Below are 19990 nucleotides of genomic sequence, written 5' to 3' on the forward strand. Positions count from 1 at the left end.
GACTACAAGAATCCCAACAGACCTGAATTGGAGCTCTCCTGCCAGTGAAGTCGCATCTGATGTAAAAGAGATGGAGGAATGAAGGAATGATTTTTATCAGGTCATTATGTGTGTAAATGGCAATTAACAAATCCCTGCTATTTAACCATTCCTTCATTTCCACTGTCAACTTATTCTTTGGCTGGTGGAATACAGTACAGTGTTCCCTCGCTCTGTCGCGGTTCACCTTTTGCGGATTCGCTGTTTCACAGAATTTTTTTTAGTGCTTCTATTTTTTTTTTACTACAACGTATGAATTCTGTTACACGCCGAGTCTGGCCCTTTAAGAAGAATTGTATTGTGGCGAAGTTGAGTGCCTCTCTCTTCCCTTTCTCGTCTGTCTGCACCGCTCTTTGTTGTCTGCGTCCTGATTGGCTGTAGACCATTGTCAATCAATCTCCTTCGCGCAGCCCTGCCACGTCTCCTGTGTCATCGCTAGCTTGCTTACCTGCAAGCTTGTAAATTAATCTTCGGTTTGAAGGAGGCGGACTGCAACAATATTTTTAACAAGGATACAAACGTGCTACAGTACAGGCGCCTGGTGCTAGTAGGGGAGCAGAATTATTATAATCTAGTGTTATTATTATGACTTTTATCATTATTATTATTGTGCCTGTTTTGAGATAATTTAAACCTGCAATAAAAGCATGTTGTTCCGGTGATCAAATCTGGTGTAAACCTTTTAATATGTTGCCTTGACTTCGGCTGCATTGTCTTCTGCATAATCCTTTTAATTTCTCATATACAATATCTGTAATGTTTTACAGCAAATGCAAACAGGACTTAATACATGAAATGTATGAATAATGAACGCTACATAGCTATTTACGCTGACATACTACTCATTTGATGACAAATAAGGAGAGGAAGAAAAGCAGAGAGAAAGGTAAGGTTAATTAATGCATTTCTTGGTGAAAACGACCCCAATGTTGACAACATTACTGACAGTAAATTTAACGGCACGACACAGCGGCGGCAATCCACCTCCCATGCAGTCCACCGTCACAACTTCAAAAAAATCCTAGGGGAAACCCTCATACTGTAAGTACTGTATCTCCAACTCTCAAACACGTCCCTCCATTTGACCTCCGAACAAAACGTCCTCATTTTTGCCACACTATCGCGAGGTGCATTCGCAGACACCCCGAACTCCGAACATCAAAACATGTGAATTCAACTTAAATTATGTGGCGTCTTTAAAAGCAAATGTTCTGCTACAATTACAGAGACTAGTTTAAGGCAAATAGATTTTCACTGATTAAAACTGATTCAAATTTGTAATTATTTAACGGCTAGGTTCCCAAAGTGGGGTACGCCAATTGTAATGGGGGTACGTGAATACAAATGAAAAACAATTAGCGCCTAACACTCTCAATTCCGAATACGCCTGAACGCCTCACAGCGCAATGGCCAAAAGCAGGAAGGAGACAGCACACAATGTTGTTCATTGCTCTATGTGCATTATATGAACAAATACAGTAAGTAAGTTTGATGATTATTTTGTGCATTAATAGTGTAGACTTTATTTACAGTATATTGGTGTTCCAATCTCCGCACAGTGCAGCGGTGAAACCTGCCACTGTGAGTGGGGCTATCGTTGGTTGTATGTAGTTTTGTACTTCAGATACTGCTTGATCGTGATTGTTAAACTTTCCCCTTCAATTTGGCATTAAATTTATATGCAGACTTAAACTGCAGCCATCGTCAGTGGACAAAAAAAGTGATGTCATTCAAACGGAAATCAAACTGGAATAAAATATATGTAGGATGATTCATCGATCTATTTATCAGTTCTCATGGGAAACTTTATCAAAATGTGACTGTGGAAAATACACATTTTGAAACAGAGTTACTTTAAAATTAATTAACCAATTAACGATGTTCAGTATTTGGATGATTACTTGATTGATTAGCGCTCATGTGAAACATTATTCAAAATGTAACCATGCAAAATACACAATAAATACTGGCAAAACCATTTGTTTCTGAGGTTGTCAATCATTGACATTCAATGATTGTTCAATTTTCAAACATCTTGCATTGTGTGAATGTAAAATGTATTAATGATTAATATATGATAATATCTTTCATTTCCAATTCATGTGTTTTTTCAAATGTAAACGCAAAATGTTTGCTTTGGGACGGCTGTTAATGTTTCGCTTTCCGACAACCTGCTATTGATCATTTAATTGCTCTGCTCATCGATTAGCTCAGACTCACAGAGACATGATCCACTAACCCTGTCATTGTCTTTATGAATGCAAATATACCACAGGGCCTCTCATATCTGCAGCACTTGGTACCCGGTGACGTTCCAATGGAAAGGTGCAATTACACCCACGCCAAGCATGTTCTTTTATTTTCCTTCATACGTGTAAAAGTGTTACTGTCAGCACATGGCGTGTGGGGATGAATGGCTCGGGGTGGAGGTGGGCGTGGGGGGAGGTTGCGGTTGGCGTCAACAGGTTTGGATCCGATGGCTGAGCTCACTTCACGAGGATGTGTTTGCTCACAACCGCTCATGTGAGAGGGAAGCAGGAGGCGAGTCGTGTCTCCGTTGCCATGGCAACTACGGGAAAGCTGTCCCACCCCTCTGTCGGCCAAAAGATGGGGTCACCGTGGAACCCTGTTACTGGCCAATAGCATCCTTGTTTTCATGTGTCTTACATGAGCCCAGCCTAGCGTCATCCACTCTATCCCTCCCAAAGGAGGGATGAAAGGAGACCCGGTGTGGATTGTCCACCCACGGGGTGGTCAAATAGGAAATACAGTCACCTCCAGTCTCTCTGCTTCTATACAGGACAAGCCCAGTGGGCCTCTTTGTTGTTTTCCATCATGTCTCTGCATGAGTGGCTTAATAATCCTAACAACCCCACAACGCATGCAGCCCAGTGATTTTGCCGCGCATGTGTCGCTTTCGCCAGAAGGGTGCCGGGATGGAAGAGGGGAGGAAAAAGCAGTAATTATGGCCTCCCATGTTCAGCAGGAACATCAGAGGGAACTCATTTGTTGCTCCATATTCAATCAGCTCGGCTAACGAGATGAACCCAGGCCTTATGGGTTAGTGGACAAGTGAGAGAGGAGCAACCTTAGATATGATGCAGCTGCCTCTTATTCTGACACTTTTAACACTGCAACTAAAGGATGCTGAACACTGAGGAATAATACAACAGCAATATTAAATATTTGAAGTTTAACAGCAAAAACAGGGATGCCAATGTCAACAATAAACAACTAATTCATCATTTATTATATTTATATTGTTATTATTATTAGGGGCCGCACGGTGGTTAGCATGTTGGCCACAGAAATCCCAGAAAATACATCCACACTCATAACGTGTAAATTCAACTTAAATTACGCAACTTTGAACGCAACCCCTCATGGCTCATGGTGTTCGGCTACTATTAATGAGCCTAGTGTTGGAAAAATACATTTTCAGATGTGTGGTATTTTTAGATTGAGTTAAACTACAGTATATGTTCATTTTACACTTTTTCCTTAGTTTTTTTCTTTCTTTCATCACTGCATAAGCCATCTATCCATTGCTATTATTGTCTCTCCCTATTAGAAAATGCTAACATGTGAAACCGAGTAAGTGAACAAACTCAGTAATTGTTGAGACAGAAGGGGTTGGATTAAATCATCTCTGCTGCTTCCAACTCCTTTCCGGACATGTTGAATTTTGCAAGCGTAATCATGTGATGCTCCTCAGTGTAACTTGTTATGCATGTTCAAAACAAATAGTCTCTCTTTCCCCTGTCCCTAGGGTGCAGGTGGAGTTCTACGTGAATGAGAACACGTTCAAGGAACGCCTCAAGCTGTTCTTCATCAAAAACCAAAGATCCAGTGAGTTGCCCTTTCGTTCTCTGCCTTTAATTAGTCGGGTCAATTTGCCTTTTGTTGTTCTACATGAGTGGTTCGGATTGTTGTTAACTTTGATGTCATGCATCGCCTGTTTTGTGTGATAAAACTTATATACTGTATAGTTTGCACAATCGAATGAGAACCAATACATGAGCTGTATCATAGATAATGTTGCTCAGCTATGATTGACACTGTCAGAGAGGTATTAATGTACAATATGTGTTTTATAGGAGTTGTTATACTGATAGATTTCTATAATCTACTATAACGAAACAGCTCCTTTTATGCAGGTCTTGTATTGCAACTCATTTGATTGTGCAAGTCGTTTTTTCCTCACTCTTAACAGCATTCTAACTCGATTAAAGAACAAGAAGTGTGTTTCATTCGAGATGAGTAGTAGCGATTAGTTTGAATGAAAATGATGTCAAGAGACTTTTTAATTTATTTAACAAGTAGATTTTTAGAGCTATAGCTTGCAGGGATGCATAATGGAACATGGGCGACGCTGACTTTTTTGTTCATCCCGTCATGACAGACATTCTCCACCTGATTAAACTACATTGGACTGGCTTTAGTGTTTTAACAGACAAAAGGCGATAAATCTCAACGTGACCGCTTTCCTTACTTCAGGGCCATTTTTAACCCGTAAGAGTTAAGGTACCACATACAGTATGTTTTCTTGCTTCATGAAGGGCTAAAACTCAACTCTTTCCGCTGTAGGTCTGCGAGTGCGAATGTTTAACTTCGCACTCAAAGTGCTGAGCTGCCTCCTCTACATAGTCAGAGTGTTACTGGACAACCCGCAAGAGGAGAGGCCCGACTGGTGAGAACCACATAGCAGCAGGCTTACTTACAGTACAAGGCTTACTTGATCTTTTTCAAATTTTTGTTGTGTCTCTCGCCACAGCACGAGTGGCGTGAACTGCACCAAACAGACCACATCCACCCGCCCCTGGAGCGAGTTTGACTGGTAAGCACGCACCAAGTCATTAAATTAGGAGTGATGGCTCCAGGTGGGCCCGCATGCTTCCTGGCTCCGACGTTGTATAAAGCGATCAATGCGACTTTACTTAACTGACACAATTCATATGCCGATATTGAGTATTCCAGATCCGCATTCATTTGTCACAATCCGGCTGTATAGATTAGCTGTCAGCATAATGTATATGTAGGGCCTGTGCAGCCTAATCAACAGCGATCTAGTGGAGATAAAGTTTGTAATATACAATGGCGAAACAGGAAGTGGCGGACACAAGCCACGCCGGAACGCCACGCCATGTCTCCAACCCGGGGACCTATTGATCTAATTGGTGGCCAGTGATACAGGCTAAGCTGCGGCTCCAAATGAATAAGGAGGCTGACAGAGCGAATGGAAGGTTCTGGTGCCGCCTGCTGCTTCAGGCTGCCGACTTATAGGAGCGAATCAAGTGGGCAAGCAGCCATGATAGGCCCCAGGGTGTCTTTGGAGCGAGGGTGGGAGCCTTTCTCTCACAATAAGGCTGTAAATTTCCATTGTACTGTGTGAATATCACTTTTCGCCTACAATATGAGAACTTCGGCTGTTTATGCTGTTGAATGTAATTATCTTTTTCCCAAGAAGTGTTTACTGTTCTCATCGGAATTTAGAATTTTATACAAAAAGACATGTGATATACATAATTAAAAACATAAATATCATGTTCAATAGAGCTGCCACTTGTATTAACAATGAGCATGTTCTTACCAGAATTTAGTCAGCGTTCATATAAAAATTCATATAAAAAAGTATAATAAGGTATAAACTTCACCAAAAACCACTTTGGGAAAATGCTATTTTGTAGCTAGTTGAGGCGTTATTGAGTGTGTGAATTTAGCAGGATTTCATCCGAAAAGTAGTATAAAACTGATTAAAATGTGGAAAAAAATGGGTGGAAAAATATAACTATTGCAACTACTTTTAGTGGCAATTTCAGTCAATAATGGACACAAAAGTTTAGTAGGATTTTATACAAAAAACAATGCGCTATAATTAGAATAAATATGACTAAAAATGTGAAAAAAGCCGCTGTTTGAGTCATTATTGAGTATTAGAATTTAGTCGGATTTGACCAGTGACGCGCAGTCAGGGGAGGCATGATGAAAAATAGACAAACAAATAAACATAAATATTAATCTTTGGCCATTGAACTGTATTATAAGTGTATTTTCTGTACCATTCCAATAAGTAAAAATTGCTGATTTGACAGATTTCCGAATCAAATACAGGGAAGAAACCTAACATGAGGCCACCGTGAGCCCCGCCTACCGTTTGAGTGCACCAGGTCGCCATGTTGTTTGTCAGCATGTCGCCAAAAATATCATGTTGCGGAAACATTTATGGTACACCATGACTTTCTACCTCTGTGTAATGTCTTTAATGTGAGTGTGATGTCATTATTCTTGCTAATCAGACAATGAAATATGTAGAAATGTCATACGGGAGGCAATTTCAGTAGTGCTGCATCATGAAGGTGTGGTGGCGTGCTTGAGCTGGAAGGTGCTTGTCAACGGCCGTCCTTCCACAGAGGAAAAGCCAGCATTTTTTTCTGCTAGCACTAGCGAGCAGAAAATCAAATGCATTCAGTATGTTTGTACGGTCTGCTGAATGAATTAATGCCAAGATGGGGGATTATAAACCCAAACTCACCAGGAGGTTGATCAGGCTTTTACAACAAAGTATTAGAATTTTCTTTTTCAAATGAACTTACTTGTTTTTCTAATGGGTCTACGGATCTAAGAAGTATCGGAAAACATTTTTAAAACATTTTTTTTTTAACCAAAGTGAATTATTTCTCTCTTTTTTTGGTTGTCCTCTTAATGAGCGACCTGTATTGACATAAAACAACTCTAAAGGAGTCAGTGCCTCATGAGTCATGAACCTCACCGCACGTCACTGGGTCTGGCACACATCAGTGAAGCACTGCAGTTGGCAGACAAAAAACATTGAAAGAAAAATGTCTATATTGCACCGTGTCGGGCAGCCACTTGAGTCATTATTGAGTGTATCAGAATTCATCACAATTTTGTAGGTTTCAACAAAACGTGATCTTGTTCAAATGAGATTGCGTAAGATTTTATTCACAAAGTAAACTGTAAATAATGGCAAAAAAAATCAAGGGCAAAATGATTAAGTCAATACTGTATATTGTCCAGTTGTGTCAGTGCCGAGCCTGTTCTCATCGAAAAAGTAATACACTAACAGTGGAAGTATTTCATGAATATTTAATACTTGCTGTCCTTTTTGGCACGTGTGTAGTGGCAAGATTCGCTTTTAATTTGTATTTTTCTGCAGGGCATTGCTGCCGCGGCTTGCATACGCGCAGTGACGTTCCTGATGCTGGAAAATAGTCCAATTATGAACCTAATGTAGTGCTAACACACACACACACTCACATGCAGCTCCAACTCCATTAGTGCAGAAACAGCATGAACTATGTCATAAATTGTCTGCATACGGTTTACCACTTTAGCACGGACTTGAATGCAGCATTTTTAGCATGGCTCCTAATTGTCTCCTTTTATGTTTATGTTTCTACTACTATTTTTCCTACTGTGTTTGCAGTCTAGCTTTTTAATATATTTTACTACTGAGCTTGATAGAGCTGTAAGAATAATGTTTCACGCAGTCTGTGTATGCAAATGCACAGATAAAATCCAATTTTTGTGTGTACAATATCCTACTAAATTCCCACGAGATGATGCCGCAGCCGTGGTGTTGCATCTTTATTTGTTTTACCTCTGCTCTCTATTGTCTTTCCACTCTGCAGGAAGCTGATCATCTGGGTGGATAGACCCCTACCGCTGTGGGCCCTGCAGGTCAGATAATGTGTAAATAAATGTACTTGTGACATACAGTGCACACATATACGTAGTACACATTCCCTGTAGGATTATGGGTTATTGCTTTGCCACCTTACATGTATTGTGCATTTGCATACGTCTAATGAGAAGCGAGTGATGGGGTCCTCATGTAGATACAAGTGGACACAATCAGACACATTCCCCTTCTTTGCTGAAATCTGCTTCTCTCTGTAGCTCAATCATCAGCACGCCTACTGACGCCACCCACGCTCTCCTCTTGCATCTCTGCCATGCCTAATTTCTCTCTCGCTCTTTCTCTAGACTGTCTCAACTCGCCGTCTGCTCTCTCTCTCTTTAATGCTCGTGTTCTCTCTCTCTCTCTCTCTCTTTTTGCAGGTGCTCGTGGCTTTTATCAGCTTCTCAGAAACAATGTTGCTTGTGTATCTCAGCTACAAGGTGAGTTGCTCCTGTCCCGCAGTGGCAAGGCCTATTTTTATCTTGGGGACTGTGGCGGTGCCCCAGCAGAAGCCATTTTTTCCCTTCTTTTTTTGCTCTGTATTAAATATAAAATGAGTATTGTATTAAATTGCAAAATAGATGTTTTAAATTAAAGAAGAGTCTGATAATTCTGACTTCCTGTCACCCAAACAGACAAATGGGCGTGGCTGACATTTTTCCTTATTATTTTCCTTATCGGGCTATAAAATCTTCAGAGCCCCACAGTAAATCATAATGCAAAATGTACGTTATGTATTATGAGAATTCGAGGGTTAAATGTTTTTGAGCTTTTCATAACAGTTCTGTGGTTTTGAGTATTGCACAGCGATCCGGCTCAAATGCTGTGGTGGGCTATATACGGCCCAGGGGCTGCAGGTTGCCCACCCTTGATATAAACTATACCTATCTGTATTTATTGGTTAGATATGAGCATTAAGAAGTAGGATTCCTTATTTGTAAGTGGAATATTTTTGTAGTTGGAGCAGTGAAAACCTGTTTGTGATCTTGTAAATACAGTTTTGAACATCATAAGAGCCTCCTAGACATGAAATAACACCCCTATAGTCACCTATAGTGCACTTGTATTACCCAATATAGTAGACATAATAAGAGTAAATAAGCCAGTGCTCGAGTGTGTTGCTATAAATGTGTTCTCGAGGGAAGCTGAGTGGCAGGCGGACTGGAAGTGATGTCAGGGGTTCAAAGTTGAGTTTTAGCTCAACAGCAGCAGTGTTTTTATTAGATCATTCAAATCTGCAATAAAAGCTTGTTTCGGCGATCAAAAAGTCTCTTTGTAGTGTATTGCTAATGCTAAACAACAGGCTTATCCAGGTTGTGAACCATGTTTTTTGTTTATGTTTGACTAAAATGCTTTGTTTGTGTGCACCTTACTTTGTTGTGTAACCAAAGTTGTGGTGCACGACCACCAACATGTCCTGGTATTGACACATGAGACAGACTATAGTGGAAGCCCCTGTGTTGCTGCAGCGGAGCGCTGATCAATCAACGTGTGCCCCTGCCTTTCATGTTCTTGACACTATAATCCTATGAAGGGCTCCATGTGTGCCTTACTCCAGAGGCTTTAGCATTTAAAGCTGACTGATTCCTGTGGACAAGGGGGTGCGAGCACGTCCACCTACACTCGTCTGTGACTGACACATTAACTCGAGGCCGATTAGATGAAATGCTGTTTTCCTTTCCCCCCTTTAAACGGTACCCGTGTGACTTGTAGAAGCCGTGGATCTATTCTAAGCCTCAATTTGTTCCCTTCTGCTAAACGGGCCTGTTATTGGGTAATCCCACCCCCGGGGCCGCCATGACAATGGAGTTCCCTGACCCCTTGTGCGCGCTTTGTGTTTCCAGGGCAACGTTTGGGAGCAAGTGCTACGTGTCCCCTTCATTCTGGAGATGATCAGCGCCATCCCATTCATGATCACTGTGAGTGGAAAAACATGCACCGCTGAGCACCGAAATCACTCGCAAACAATACACGCTTATTACCTCCTACTACACGGCAGTATGTGTGTCATGATAGCAGGGGGCAAAACAAATAGCGACACAAGCAGACTGAAGTGCTTTTCCTTTTCGACAGGTGATTTTGGCCTCTTTCAGAAATCTCTTCATCCCTGTTTTCCTCAATTGCTGGCTGGCCAAACATGCTCTGGAGAACATGATAGTGAGTCAAGCACTCGCATGCCCATGTGCTCAATATTGTTTGTAAAACTGCACATTGCGTTAGTGGCTGAATACATACAGTACATTATCATTCAAAAGTTTGGAGTGGATGCAAATGTTGTCATGAAAATGAACGTCCAAACTTTTGAATGGGTACACCTGCGCACTTCAATGAGACCCAGTCCATCAAACGTATTTCTGCCTTTATTTAACAAGCCAATATATTAACCCAATAATAAACATAAAACTGAGCATTATTATCTTTATAATGACATCGTTGGATCACATTGGCTTGTGCAGGTATGCCGAATGTTGCGACCGTTGTTCTTTTTTCCACTTTCCACCAAGTACACGTCACATCAGTGCAAGACCTGCTTCCTTTTACACGCCTCAGCTGGCCCCTTTTTTTTTTTTTTTACATCCCTCTCTCTGCAGAATGATCTCCATAGGGCCATCCAGCGGACACACTCGGCTATGTTTAACCAGGTGGTGATACTCATCAGCACGCTGGTGTGTCTCATGTTTACATGGTAGGTACCCCCCACCCACACACACACACACACACACACTTGTTATGAACTCAGTGGGAAATCAAATGGACAGGAAGTGAGGCTAGGTTGCGGGGGAGAATTGAAAGAAAAGAGGCATGAGGGAAAGGAAAAGAACCGATGGTGTGATACATGCAGGAAAACAGAGAGGAGAAAAACAAAACAGAGAGGTAATTGGTGGCTGCGTGAGTGAGATGGCGACGCGATGTGACAACTTGCGATTGTTGCAAAGCAACAGGGGCTCATCTCATATTTAAGGATCTACAGTACAACAGCAGACCTTTTTAAATCAGCCAACCACACGGACGCGAGTATATAAATATACAATGATCCACACAGACTCATGCTCTGGCATGCATCCACACACCTACGTACATCTTCACAAACACCTCATTAGGTACACAAGCAATATCTCATGAGATCCTGTCCGAGATATGCCTCAGAGGCTCATTGAAAGATGACAGTGAAAGATGGATTGCAGGGTTGTTTGCACTTACGACAAGAGTGTGTTGCTCAAGATTGAACCTTGATGCGGGGCTTTAGAGAGTTTTAAAGTGCTTTGAGTAAGCCCCACTGGGAGCACACGTTTTGTGTGTCTGCAGCTTTAATGCTAATGAGCTGTGTTTGTCCACACCTGCCTCTGACAGCGTGTCTGTCTCCAAGACGTGCCCTTGTGCTCTATATCCACTTTGTACACAAACACTGTAACTCTGCACACACTGTCCAACGTAATAAATGCCAGCAGCACAAGCATAGCTATGTGAGCTACACCAGAGCTTTATTTTAAGATGTGTAGCGAAGCCTGTGGGTTGTTTTTTTTACAAAGCTGTCCTCCGTGGTGGTGGGAGTATACATGAGGGGCGGACTCATCTAGCTAGGGGTGGGTCAGCGGTAGTATGAAGGTCAAGAGGAGAACTGTTTTTCCTTCTTAACGTCATGAAAACCTTTAACGTAACTAAATAAGGTAACCAAAATATGAGGAAGTATGATGCTCTGCAATTCTGCACGGCTAGAAACGACAAACACAGTCTGTATAAATGCATTCAGGTGGGCCTCGGTTTATAGAGTTCTGTGTTACAAAGTTTTGTGGTTACAAACACGCACCAATAAATTCAATAAAAATGCAATATCACAATAAAACAACAAACAATAAAAGTACAATATTGACTGCAACCATCGTTAACTCATTCAATACCAAAGATGTAGTTTTACATTTTTATAAACCCCAATATATATATACGTCTTTTTTGGGGGTTTTTGCGCAAGAGGCAAAAAGAGGTGATGACGCAATTGCACACTAATGGATTTCACTTCAGAGCAATTTTCAGCCATAAAAACAGCCACAAGGTGGCAGAAGTGCATTTGAAAAGAGCTCTGCAGAGATCATGTGGACGGAAAAAGCACACATGACAGGAAGGAGGACGTGAGAGAGCGTGGAGGAGTGTAGCGTGCAGAAGTCCTGCATTGTAGGGAAATTTTAACGCATGAAAACACACACGCGCACACACATCGTTCAGTTCCAAATGTGAAAATTGTAAACAGTTTATGCTGTTATAGTTGTAAATAAATTATTTTAATGTAAAACAACCATTTTTGTGTTGTTTATGGTGGTATAGTTGTTTAGACATTTGAGCTGTCACAAATGCAAAAAAAAATTTGTGTCAACGTGAAATGTATCTTTTCACAAAAAGCTGGTTTTCTCCCTTTTCGGGAACTGATATTTTCCTGGAACTTACCTATGTTCTACTGCTGGTTACTAAACGAAAAAAAGGTAGAAACAAACCTTTTTTTCTCATAAAAGACGGGAGTCTAATATTTCAACACTACACATACAGTGACTGCCATGTTGCTGCCGTGCCCTTGAGCACGTGAAAGGATCTGCTCCTCTGAAAGCGACAGTAACAACTAAGCAGTGATGTTTTTTTGTCCTCTCTTTTTTTATTACTGTTTAATTTCATTGTTGTATTTCGGGTTTTTATTACTGCATTTTATGTCCTTCATGTGTTCTGTGATTTAGATATAAATTTGTAACCCGAGGACCACCTGTACGTCTCTGAAACTGTATTAGTATCTTCATATCTGTTTTGACCAATGCTTCTAAGATCCACCATGTTCTTTTTACCCATAAACAGCATCTGCGGCATCCAACACCTCGAGCGTGCAGGCAACAACCTGACCCTGTTTGATTCGCTCTACTTCTGTGTCGTCACCTTCTCCACCGTGGGCTTCGGCGACGTCACCCCTCAGATTTGGCCCTCGCAGCTCCTGGTGGTCATCATGATTTTTGTGGCACTCATTGTGCTTCCCATCCAGGTGAGACATCCAGAGAGAGATTACAAAAAAGGGGACGCATTGGCTCATGGGTGTCCAAAGTGCAGCCCGCAGCTGTTTTTTTATTGTTCCGCAGCACATTCTAAAAATAAAATTTAACACTTAAAAAAGAAACGGCAAAAATTGAATAATTTTCAAAAAGTCAAAATACTAAGACACAAAAGTTGTAATATTATTAGCAAAACTAATGTCATTTTATTAGCATAGTGTTGAAAAATGTTATTTTTTAAAGTTGTAATATTATGAGAAAGAAACTAAACAAAATAAAGTTGCCGTTTTTTTGGAAAATTAGGTTGTGGAAAAAGTTATAATGTGATGAGAATAAAGTAAAAATATTATGGGAATAAAGTCATAATATTACAAAACAAAAATGTACAAGAAGAGGGTTGAAATAATTGGAAAATTTAAAAAAAAAAAAAAACAGCAGGAATGGAAGAAACTGCTGCAATTTAACGACAATAAAGACAAAATATTAAGAGAAAAAAGTAGTGTCTAATGAGAAAAACAAGTCACAATTTTACGAGAATTAGCTCGTACTACATTATAGAAAAAATAATGTCATTTCAGTAGCATAGAGTTGAAATATGAAAGCAAAAATATGTTCAATTTAAGTCATAATATTATGAGAAACACAAAAAAAATGAAGAAAGTTGAAATGTTTGGAAAATTAAAAACAAAAACAAAAAAAATGAGGGGAAAAAAGAGCTAAGATCAAAGTTTATACTAATAATAGGCTTTTTCACCTATTTCTTTTCATTTACAAAATCTCAAAGTGGCCCTTCCTTCCTTCGTTTCATTTTTCACTATGTGGCCCTTGCTGGAAAAGTTTGGACACACCTGCCTTAGCTCATAAAAACATCACAAAATATTATATTGTATTATATTATATAACACTGGGAGCACGCAATGCTATAATGACGCCTGAAACGGAAAGATCATGCAAAACAAACTTACCCTAGTAAACTCATTTCAGTGAAGGTTACATTTAGACAACAACCTCACACACTGTGATGACTCACTGCATCCTACGTCAATTTACAACACTATTTTTATTCCGAGAAGTCAATGACTTCCCCAAATCCCAGTTCTGCCATTTAGCTGCTTTTTGTAAACACACACAGAACACTTTGACAAATGTGTTAGTTACATCCTATCAGATCTGTTCCCAATCTCTGTGCTTCTCCCTGCAGAAAAACAACTGCTAATACAAGGTGTGTGTGTGTGTGTGTGTGTGTGTGTGTGTGTGTGTGCAGACACAAAGGAAGGTCTCTATGGGGAGCAAATCAAACGAGGAATGATTTGTTTTTCTGTAAACGAGTTTGGTTAGAACTACTTTCACCGCATGAGATTTGTTTTTAGGTCAGATTTAAAAGGAAATCACGCAAAAAGTTGGCTGTTGCTTAATTTTCTATAGTTTTCTATTGACACCATGGAAACCTTTTAGCTTTTAAAGCAGTTAGTGCACCATTTGTGGGTGTGCAAAAAGAGGCGTTAGCATTTTTCACATTTTAATTAAGAAAATATCAAAAAATGTGGCTTTTATGTTTATTATAAAGTTAAAAAAAAAAAAAAAAGTAAAAAAGAAAAAAGAAAATATTGAAAAATGTGGCTTTTATGTTTATTATAAAAATATTGATAAAAAATACTTACATTAAGACGATGCAGGTTAGGAAGGGTTATTTTGATGTATTATTTTATACACGTTATCTCGTTATGTACTTATTATTTTGTCATTATTTATCTTTTTTTTAAATAGATTTTGTATTTATTTATTTTTCACAATTTTCAACATTTTGTGAGCACTTACTACTATTATACATTTATACTTATTTTACACTTTAATTCAACAAAAACAAAACTCTCCCTTTCTTACCTTTCTTACCCTTTCTTCTTTTGTAGAAAATTGTGATGAGAAAATAGGGTAGTAGTCATCCTATATGTCAAATCCAGGGGCTAAGGACACCGTGGGCCTGTGGATGTGCATTGGGGGAGACAAATATGGATAGATACCTGCACTCGCTTCCTGTGGAGGGAATGACAATCACCAGCATGGACGCCATGTCCTTCTCTACTCCCTATGTCCATCCATAAATACCCCTTGACATTTAGAAACTGGCCCAGCTTAGCCCTAACCCCCCGGCCCGTGTGTGTGCGCGTGTGTCAGTGGAGACACGGAGTCCTGTAATGACCTGCACCAGGAAGCCTCCGAGCGCAGCTATTGTTTTTTTGTTTTCTTTTTCTTTTTCTTTCTTGCACCTCCTGATTTCTCTTTACCCTCAAACATCGAGAATATACCACGCAGAGTTTTTTCTGGAAACAAATGCCTTTGCAGGAAGCTGTTGGTTGTCATGGATTCAGGATGTCATAGTCACAGCACAAATGACAATGACGTCTATCTGGACTACCACCTGCAGTAAAGCAGCATCCAAACAAATTTTTACTTGAATGATTTTGACACGTGTGCGACATGGCTGTGTCCAGAAAACACAATCAGCTATTTAGTACTACGATATAACGCAAGGCATGACCAAGCGATTAAAAACTTTTACATTTATTTTGGATTTGTAAAGAAGCTGCGTCTGCTACTTACACTGGGTGAGACCAAATTCTGAAAAAGTATTGGACAAAATTAACCACTTTGAAGTCACAGCAATTACAGTGGTGTGAAAAAGAGTTTGCCCCCTTCCTGATTTCTTATTTTTGTGCATGTTTGTCACGCTTAAATGTTTCAGATCATCAATCAAATTTAAATATTACAACACAGCTGAACACAAAACTTTTATTATTAAGAAAGGAAAATAATCCAAACCTACATGGCCCTGTGTGAAAAAGTGATTGCCCCTAAACCTTAATAACTGGTTGGTTCACCCTTAGCAAGTAACTTGCAATGAGTCTCTTACAGCGCTGTGGAGGAATTTTGGCCCATTCATCTTTGCCTTTTTAAGGTCATGCCAAAGCATCTAAGGAGGATTCAGGTCAGGACTTTGACTAGGCCACTCCAAAGTCTTCATTTTGTCTTCTTCAGCCATTCAGAGGTGGACTTGCTGGTGTGTTTTGGATCATTGTCCTGCTCCAGAACCCAATTTGGTTTCAGTTTGAGGTCAGGAACAGATGGCCGGACATTCTCCTTCAGGATTTTTTGGTAGACAGCAGAATTCATGGTTCCATTTATCACAGCAAGTCATTCAGGTCCTGAAGCAGCAAAACAGCCCAGACCATCACACTACCACCACCATATTTTACTGTTGGTATGATGTTCTCTTTCTGAAATGCGGCGTTACTTTTACGCCTGATGTAATGGGACACTCACCTTCCAAAAGGTTCAACTTCTGTCTCGTCAGACCACAGAGTATTTTCCCAAAGGTCTTGGGGATCATCAAGATGTTTCCTGGCGAAATTGAGATGAACCTTAATGTTCTTTTTGTTCAGCAGTGGTTTTCGTCTTGGAGCTCTGCCACGAAGGCCGTTTTTGCCCAGTGTCTTTTTTATGGTGGAGTCATGAACACTGACCTTAACTGAGGCAAGTGAGGCCTGCAGCTCTTTGGATGTTGTTGTGGGGTCTTTTGTGACCTCTTGGATGAGTCGTCGCTGCGCTCTTGGAATCATTTTGGTTGGCCGGCCACTCCTGGGAAGGTTCACCACTGCTCCATGTTTTGGCCTGTAGAAATGGCTTAAGAACCTTTTCCACACTGATGGATCTCAATTAATCTCAGTTGAGTTATATTTTAACGGGGGGCGGGGGCAATCACTTTTCTTTTTTTTTTTTTTTACACAGGGCCATGTAGGTTTGGATTGTTTTTCCCCCTTAAATAACAGGTTTCATTTAAAAACCGCATTTTGTGTTCGGTTTTGCTGTCATTGACTAATATTTACATATTTTGATGATCTGAAACATTTAAGTGTCACAAACATGCAAAAAAAATAGAAAAAAAGGAAAGGAAGGGAACAAACACTTTTTCACACCACTGTTTGTGGCATTAAAGTTGTTTTTTTAATTAAAATGACTTAAAACAACATGGCATAAATCTAAACACATTGAAATGATGGCAGACTACAATATACAGTATTATGCCATAATTGCTTTAAATGCATGTTTTTGCTTGTAGCTGTTTGCCTAAATCTTAGCTGCTTTAAATCATGTATGATTTTTCATGCAGCACTACATTATTTGTGACGTTTGTCAACATGACTCTTTTGTGTGCATTGAGTCATGGCTTCTGCCAGCTTTTAGTTCATGTTAGTAGACCTTTAGCTGTTTTTAATTACTGTAATTACGTGAAACAATATAGCCTAAACCTACCTGCTTTAACACCATGACAAATTCATGTTTTCCTGCCAGAATGTAGGATTTCGATGCCTCAATATTAAATTTCCAGCACAGCGTATCTGCATTGTGACCAGACTTCTACCATCTTTTTGTTCATGTTAGTAATACAATATGCCTTAAATCTAACGTTTTATGGCAAACTGTAGTGTTTTTGTGTCAAAATAGATCTTTTTTTTTGCCATAATATAGCTTTGTCCTCATTTTTGTGGAATGTGTTGCAGCAGGACTTGTGCGTCACTGCGGGGGTTGGACAGAGAGCTTGCAAAAGTGCAGTGCTGCTCATATTGCTGGAAAAAAAGCCCACTATGAACATAATACAGTACTTAATTTTCAGTCAAATTCCAGATAAATTGTACTAAATTGCACCTTGAATTTCATGTCATGTGATGAATAAACGTATTTTACCTTTTTTTATTCCATTGAGTCTTCTCACTCATGTCCATCTGTTGATTATGCCTGATGTCATCCCAAATGCAGTTTGAGCAGCTGGCCTTTCTGTGGATGGAGCGTCAGAAATCCGGTGGGAACTACAGCCGCTACAGGGCGCAGACGGAGAAGCATGTGGTGCTGTGCGTCAGCTGTCTCAAGATCGACCTCCTCATGGACTTCCTCAATGAGTTCTTCGCTCATCCCCGCCTGCAGGTGCTCTCCAAAGGGGTTTTGTTTTGCACAATAGGCGTCAGGGCGTGTTGGTCGTCTGTAAGCCTTTCCGTTTGAGGTCAACACGTAGGATTAATGCAGCAGTTGGTTGGATCACGGCACTGCTGCCTTGCTCATGCAGGAGCAGCCGTGTGTGTTTGCACGACATGTGCGCATATTGACTTGTTGATACCAGAGAGCATTCGCTAAGGACAACATAGAAAGTACTCAGTGTCATTTTAATATCTTACTAAATTCGTATTAGCTTTTGATCTTGTTTTTCTACTTTTGTAATATTCTTCACGTCATACAGTGTTTATGTATGGGTGTGTGTAGGATTACTACGTGGTGATCCTGTGTCCAGCAGAGATGGATGTCCAGGTTAGAAGAGTCCTGCATGTTCCTCTGTGGGCCCAGAGAGTCATCTACTTGCAAGGGTCTGCCCTCAAAGACCAGGACCTGATGAGGGCCAAGTGAGTCGCTACAACAGCAAAACAAAAACACCAGAAGACCAAGGAAATTACTATTTTGTAGAAAAAAATAATGCACAAAAAAATTTTTTTCTTTCTTTTTTTAACTAATAACTGTCAGAGAATCCGGTAGAAACTCAGAACTCAAACTCGGGGAATTCACCCTTAAATTAAAGATAACATACAGTATGTGAGGTCCAAATTATGATTAATAATCCAGAACCGAAACAAAAACAATTTCTACAATTTAAAATGTAATTTGATTGTTTCTACACTCACATCTAATGTCAAATACAATAGTGGCCTTATGAAATCATGCAAATAGAACACATGAACATTGTTCAGTGAAAATAAACAAACAAAAGTGTAATGCCCGTCACAGTATAGCAGCCGTACTGTCATTATCTAATATCTTAACTGTCACTTAAGTGGTGAAATAAGAAGAAAAAGAGGAAGAAAGGAGACACAAACAAGTTATGGGTGCGCTCTATGAAGAAATAAACCACACACACACACAATAAACATAAATTAAATTATTTCCTGGCCGGAACGTATCTATGGTGTTCCAACTCTCAAAGAGCCACTATCCAGACTGAGTCACCGAAGCATGGATGCTTTGTTTGGGCACACAATAACCAAGCCAGTGTACAAAGAAAGAGATATATTTTTGGCAATAAATAAATAATATCTGTCGAAAAACGAATCCTATGAAATCTGCAGTGTGCGAAAACAGAGTTTCCACTGTACTTTCATCACTCTGTCTCTTTTGCCTTCTACTATCACATCTATAAATGGTGCACGCCTGAAATAACACACTGGTTTGTCTATTATCTGCTTGTGAGTGAAATAACAAAACCTGCCTGCCTTTGTCTTCCCTTGATTCTCTCCCTGTCGCTCCCACTGCACTCCTCGAACCGCCGGCAGGATGGATGACGCCGAGGCCTGCTTCATCCTCAGTAACCGCTTTGAAGTGGACCGCATCGCTGCTGTATGTTCCAAACGGCTTTTCTCACTCCTTGTTTTGCATGTTAATAAGATACTCTCTTGATGCTCATGAGGCGAGGTCATCTCTCTGTGGGAAAGACGGCAACCCAAAATGTTGTGTGCGCCATTAAAATGTTCCGTGCAGCCTGTGGTTCATGTGGACTATTAGAGAGGCGCTGTAATCTGATGCGGCTAATGAAAGCTCTCTGGCTCCATTTCACTCCATCAATTTCACTCCCTTCCGTCTCCAATTTGGCCAGGATCATCAGACCATCCTGCGGGCCTGGGCGGTGAAAGACTTCGCTCCCAACTGCCCCCTCTACGTGCAGATCCTCAAGCCGGAGAACAAGTTCCACGTCAAGTTTGCCGGTGCGTATCAAAGAGGACGTAGCTAATCTTTTGACTGCTTCATTTATTTGACCTCATGTTCTGACATAGAAGAACTATCTGTGAGAACTTGGAAGAGCAGGAAAAGCAGGAAAAGTCTCAAGTGTAAACACAGCAGAGGCAAAGAGGCGCAAAAAGGATATTGGACCTCAGAGAAACAGACATAATATAGTGTGTGTGCTTTTGGAGTATCACAAAAGAAACTCCTATTGCCTGTTCATGTTTTTGTCATTTCCAGCTGACCTGGCTTCCACTTGGAGTCACATCCGTAAGATGTGGTGTGCCAGTGACATTCTGACAGACAACAACATGTCTCTGCCAGGCCCTGTCATAAAGAATACAGACAACACAAACTGTTATCAAATGTAAAATGTACAACATCTTGCAAAAATGAGATATCTTATATG

General features: G+C 40.3%; 1 protein-coding gene across 4 annotated transcripts in view; it reads left to right on the forward strand.

The window, feature by feature from the left end:
* LOC129170754 (potassium channel subfamily T member 2) overlaps positions 1-19990 on the forward strand; it is a 52802-nt gene that overhangs the window by 20745 nt on the left and 12067 nt on the right. For 2 of the 4 annotated variants that reach the window (XM_054758707.1, XM_054758708.1), the window contains exons 2-14: positions 3809-3888; positions 4627-4729; positions 4814-4876; positions 7692-7740; positions 8122-8181; positions 9586-9660; positions 9815-9898; positions 10333-10427; positions 12578-12758; positions 17581-17745; positions 18079-18215; positions 19137-19200; positions 19457-19565. In XM_054758707.1, coding sequence (XP_054614682.1) covers positions 3809-3888; positions 4627-4729; positions 4814-4876; positions 7692-7740; positions 8122-8181; positions 9586-9660; positions 9815-9898; positions 10333-10427; positions 12578-12758; positions 17581-17745; positions 18079-18215; positions 19137-19200; positions 19457-19565 — 1265 coding nt within the window. Of the gene's footprint in view, positions 1-1438; positions 1518-2237; positions 2365-3808; positions 3889-4626; positions 4730-4813; positions 4877-7691; positions 7741-8121; positions 8182-9585; positions 9661-9814; positions 9899-10332; positions 10428-12577; positions 12759-17580; positions 17746-18078; positions 18216-19136; positions 19201-19456; positions 19566-19990 lie in introns of those variants that run through there. The other 2 variants (XM_054758710.1, XM_054758709.1) reach the window with 2 other exon arrangements.

The sequence above is a fragment of the Dunckerocampus dactyliophorus genome, chromosome 18 (genome assembly GCF_027744805.1).
Source record: "Dunckerocampus dactyliophorus isolate RoL2022-P2 chromosome 18, RoL_Ddac_1.1, whole genome shotgun sequence".
Taxonomy (NCBI): domain Eukaryota; kingdom Metazoa; phylum Chordata; class Actinopteri; order Syngnathiformes; family Syngnathidae; genus Dunckerocampus; species Dunckerocampus dactyliophorus.